Source organism: Belonocnema kinseyi, chromosome 4 (assembly GCF_010883055.1).
Source record: "Belonocnema kinseyi isolate 2016_QV_RU_SX_M_011 chromosome 4, B_treatae_v1, whole genome shotgun sequence".
NCBI lineage: Eukaryota > Metazoa > Arthropoda > Insecta > Hymenoptera > Cynipidae > Belonocnema > Belonocnema kinseyi.
The window spans coordinates 147,690,312-147,695,806 of NC_046660.1; the positions used below are offsets into that span (position 1 = coordinate 147,690,312).

Here is a 5,495-nt window from a genome sequence, read left to right on the forward strand (position 1 = left end):
CACCGTTCTAGACACCTCACCCAGGTGCCATTCAGCTTTCGGCACGGTTTTCACACCTCCGCTTGGGGGTTAATTCCTTCGGGACCACCCCTGGACAATTGCATTTTATACTTGAAGTAACGTAACCTCAAAATACACGCATATAAAGAGGCGCGCGAAATATTCAAATCATGAGAATCGCCAGCCCAGCATCGAAATCTGAAAATATTAAAATCCCAATCTCTTCATTTTATTTCAAAGCAGATAGAGATTTAAATAGAACAGCCAAAGTGTTCCGACCGGCAATCGTGCACCTTCGAGTTTTCAAATTCAGAAGAGGAGAAATGGGTTGCGCGCGCAACGCAGGCATTTATATCGTCTCCTACCATATTCACACGGATATAGACGTGTCATAATATTGGACCACGTCTCGTTTCAGATCTGGGATCACTGGTGTGGATACGAGAGCATCACCAAAAGGAAGAGCCAAAGGGGGTTTGCTCATCATCAACAACCAAAACAGTTAAAAATAAAGCAGTTAAGAATACAATAAAAAGTTCAAAATAAAGTAATCAGGAGAAAGAAACGAATTATTAATACAGAAAGCAATGAAAAAATAAAAAATATACCATTCAGAAAAGAAATCGGAGGTTTTGTGTAATTAATAAATGAGATTATACCGGATATTGTTAATGCAGTAAGTTATTCTTCCTGGGAACAAGTTGATCCAACAAAAAAGATTAGATTTAAGTAAGAAGAATATTTAGATACATATGCAGGACATTAGAAAGCAGGTTTGACATACAACGTAAAATTAGAGAGTATAAACGGAATGATGGATGCTAGTTTTAGGGATTTCTATGATTAAAACTCTACGGAAGAATATATAATTAAATTTTTCGGATATTTAGTAGCATGGAGAAGTCACAAACAATAGCACGTAACATTTACAAAATGTCAGGCGGAACATCTTGCTATAAGCGACGTTTGCGAGGAATTAATATCCATCGAAAAAGGTACTAGATACATTTTAGGTCAAACATTTTATCCAGTAGATGCATAGTGTGAAAATACGTCAGGGGAGGCTTGCACATAAACAGATGGTTGACATAAGCTTAAAAATTTTGCTGAAACTTTAGAAAAGATAAACGAAAATTTAGAGATTAGAGAACACACTAGAAGAAAGGTGCGTATGGCAGAGAATCACAGGGATTATGTAAAATCATGCATAGATAAAAGTGAAATTAGTTTCATCAGAAGAAAGTTTAGCGTATATTATGACGAAAAAACTTCCCGCTAATGAAAATACATACATAACTAATAAATTAATGAACTTAGTGTAGAATAGGAATAATTACTTATGTATATGAAAATAATTTCCATTTCATTGTGTTGATGGCTTTTACCAGCCTACAATTTACGGCGACGATTGCTTCGTGGACAAGCAAACGCGTGCAATCGCCCGATGTGCCATGAGCACCGCGCAGGCCTTTGCAGCGACGGCGTAAGTTTGTAAGAGTAATTACAACTTTGAAAAACTGTTTTTGATGTTACTTTTGTACTTTTTATGTTTTAAAATATTGTTGTGCATTCAAATAAAAATAAATTGATTTTAACATGGAAAAATATGGTGTTTTATATGACCATAAAATCAAGTTTTCATTTTGAACAATAAATACCTTTTTTGGAAGTATCAATAATGCAGTAACTTTAGTATTCAATCCCGGTAGCGCGGGACATGTTTCAACACGTGGGATGAAGAACACCTGTTGTGCCATTTACGGAATAAAAAGGAGCTGTACCAATTAAGGGATAAACTCAGAGGAAAGAGTGTGAAGTATAGATGGAGGGATGGAGTGTTAGAAGCTTGCTTCAACGATACGGCATTGAACACAAGAGACCTAAGTGCACATGCGCGATGGATGCGGCTCGATGCCGATAGAGAGATGCTTGTAAACCAAAGTGCTAAATAAATAGTATTAAAAGTGATATAAAAAGGTTTTACTAAGTGTAACTAGCCCACAAGAATCCTAAGAATCATATAATTATTATAGCATTAACTAAATCTTGTCACTCTGATGAGGATACCAGCGCTGTTACCAGACCGTTGGTAATGGTTCATGTAATTGCAATTAAATATATCTTACGCTGTTTCTCGTCATACAACTCGTTCAGCAAACAGCGTGCTCGACAAATCAAATCTAACACAATTTTTAAAATATGATAAATTACACATTCTATTTATTGTAGTTTATATCATAAACATACCTTTTATCAGACACTCTTCTTGTATTGTTGGATTTGTATCAAAGTTTCCGAAGACAGGTGGATTATCATTCACGTTTTCAATAAAAATCATGACTTGTGCTGTATCATTGTACAATCCATCAAAGGCTTTGACAGTCAAGCTGTATTCTGTTAGTTTTTCATAATCTAAGGGCTGATTTACACGAATTTTACCCGTCGTACTTTCGATGTAAAAACTGTTATTTGTATTACCAGATATGATAATGTACGTAACGGGACTGGCTGTATCTGCGTCTAAAGCTTTTACTTCTGTTACAAGGGCATTAATGTTGGCATTTTCCAAAATCGAACTCGCAGTATAAACGGCTTGTGTAAAGTGAGGTGCATTATCGTTTTTGTCTGCTATTTCTATACGAAAAACTTGTTGCCCTTTGTTGTGTTCTCCAGTTTTAAACAAAGCACTGGGTGAATTATCAACAGCAATTACTTTTACATTATATGTGTATTCCTCCTCTCTGTCAAAAGTCACCAGCGTTGTGATATTTCCCGTATACTTATCGATGGCGAATAAATCTCGGAAGTTGTCAAGCTCATAAGTAACCTGAGTAAATGAAAAAATAATAAGTAAAGTTTGTAATTATACTACGTGCAGAATTAAAAATAAAAGATATACACTTTTCGGGTCATGTAGCGACCATAGGTAATCTTACCCCAGTTAACAGCCTGAGATGATTATTTTTAAATAATAATGTAATTAACCTGATTCATCTTTTTACCTGTGACTGTACGAGCGTGTCATAGATGACTGGTTCTTCTTGTCATAAACTTATCAAATGTAAATTTCCTGCCAGTGGCTCTAGGACGTCATATTCATGCGTTGAGAATACTTAATTGCAATCGATTTTGCTGAAATGGCGTTGTTTTTTTTGTCTGGGATAATGATAAATTATCAACCATCCACCAACAATCTTGTTGGTGAAAAATGCAAATGTTAAATGACGTTTGTCGGAAGTATGTCATTTTCCACCAACGACATTTTCATAATGTTAGGAAATTGAAACGTTTAGAAACTATTCGCGTTTTTCTAATTCAGGGCCAAAACTGTTATTTTCGGGTTCGAGGGGGAGATGATACTAGGACATTTACTGAATCTACCTGATATATGTATACTCTTGTTCATAAAGCAAACGAATGAGGGTATACTTGTTGTTCGAAGACAAAGTATAACGCCTTCGGCTTAAAATTCCGGGAACTTATGCAAATAGTATATAATTCTATACGTAACTCCACACTTTTAGTTCACTTTGATATACATCCTCAATGTATAAAAAGGGAGAGCTGAAAATTTTGACTCATGAGCATAGTCACTTGTGATTGTCACAAGTGTCTATTTCCAGATCTCAATTCCCAGCCCTCACCTCGACGAGATTAGAGCGGAGAACTGTAAAAACGCACTCAAACCACCAAAAGGACACTTGCGCGCGGGCCATGGACGATGGTGGGAGACAGCACACGAACGAGTATCCCCTCTCTACTCACATTAGCCAGAGTGGTAGACTCGAGGCAAGCTATGGTGCGCTGGTCCAAAAACGGAATGGTTCGTGCCATTATCTTCACTCGGCCTTCACCCGACATACCGAACGGACTATTAGCAAAGATATTATAAACGTAGATGCGGTGCGGGCTTGGTTTGCCCGCCATAAATATAGACGGCGCGTCCGGCAAAGAAAGTCACTTCCCCTCTACCCACCGCTCCTCGTAGAAAGCACCCATCGATATAGTTTGCCAAGAGCCACTTGGAGTGCTGTAAGCAACTCTCGGCACACCTTCGAGGCGCACTGATGGTAAACTTAGCTTGGACAAGAACCATTCGGATTGAAAGTAAATTGCCAAATAAAACATTTTTACATTTATGACTTTACAAAACTTAGTTATTTTAATAAATACCACAAATATAAGTCGATGAGTAAGTTATATTACTGTTTCATATATTCTCCACTAATTCTAAAATTATTAATTATAATTTTCATTCTATATATTGTCTATATATAGTTCTTTAATATTATTTAGTTTTTATTTTTGTGGTCTGCAATTTCTACAGAGTTGTTTAGGCTATTCGTCTAATCAAGTTCTCGTATGACCTCTCAGAGTAAGCAGCCTCATCCTTGCATGCGGGGCTCTACAAGGATGGACGAACCCCTTTCCCTAGCTTCTCGTGGGAACAACAATGACAACACCAAACATAGTTGTAGTAAGTGCGGTTCAAAACAACAGAACGCGCAGGACTCCCGACAATGGGTCGGCCAACAATGCCGACCAATCTAGAGCTGGGGGAGCCAATGAAAATGGATTCAGTGCGATGGATCGGCGGGATCTCGTGACCTTTGGGTGGACGGAGCAACTGAATCACGACTTGCTAGACTGCTACGATGCGAGTGTGGCCCGTGAACAAAGTTACATGGCACTCCGTAAAAGAGGCTATGTAAGCGGAACGCCTACTCTACCACAGCTAGAACAAGCCGGCAACAAAGAAAGAGAGGCGACATTAAGACCAACCGCAGACAGGCATCCAATAGATGAAGAGCGATGCTTTACGACCCGGAGAAACATCAACACCAAGGTTTCTCTCAAGCCTAAAGATCTGGCTGAAATGGATGACGAGCTTCGTGGACATTTTTCGGGTGAATTTGACCTCTGGGCTATCAATTCTTTTGTGTATAATGCAGCGAGAGCTTTGGCCGATGCGAACCGTAAAATAAAACCAACGGCTGATCATAAGACCAAAACACGAATGCATCAACTTGCCATAAAGATAGGCTGAGCAAGACAGTACGCGTCCCGCATTAAATATGTGATTGACTACATCACATCTGGCAGGAATTTTACCGCCAAGGTTCGAAAGTTCGCGCGCGAACTCCGGACCCGTTATCACACACTTAACAGGTCAAAGCTGCTGAACATCAGGCAGCATATTGTTGAGAGAATACGGATACTATCTGACGCTAAGAGAAGTCTAGAGCGGAGGGAGAGATGGGTCAGAGAAAATCAACAGTTTCTCTCTGACCCATCTCGACTCTTCCAAGACCATCCAATTACTGTCGAACACCCACCCAAACCAGAGTCTTTTGGAAATCTTAAAGGTTCATCCGCGAATAGTTGGGTGCATTGAGAGATTGATGCCGCTGTGGAAAACCAGATTTACTATCTCATCTGGCAAAAATCGTGTGACAACTAACAAGGTCACGTTTCAGAGAGGTGTCTTTCAGGGC

The 5,495-nt window shown here is 38.9% G+C and overlaps 1 protein-coding gene across 6 annotated transcripts in view; it reads right to left on the minus strand.

Annotated features, from left to right (window-relative positions):
• The window catches only part of LOC117172093 (DE-cadherin-like), a 470,947-nt gene that overhangs the window by 285,498 nt on the left and 179,954 nt on the right, over positions 1 to 5,495 (minus strand). For all 6 annotated transcript variants that reach the window (XR_004466959.1, XM_033359866.1, XM_033359864.1 and 3 more), the window contains exon 8: positions 2,248 to 2,827. Coding sequence is in view for 5 of the 6 variants with exons in the window: in XM_033359866.1 (XP_033215757.1) it covers positions 2,248 to 2,827 (580 nt within the window). In the remaining variant the exon portion in view is untranslated. The remainder of the gene's footprint in view (positions 1 to 2,247; positions 2,828 to 5,495) is intronic.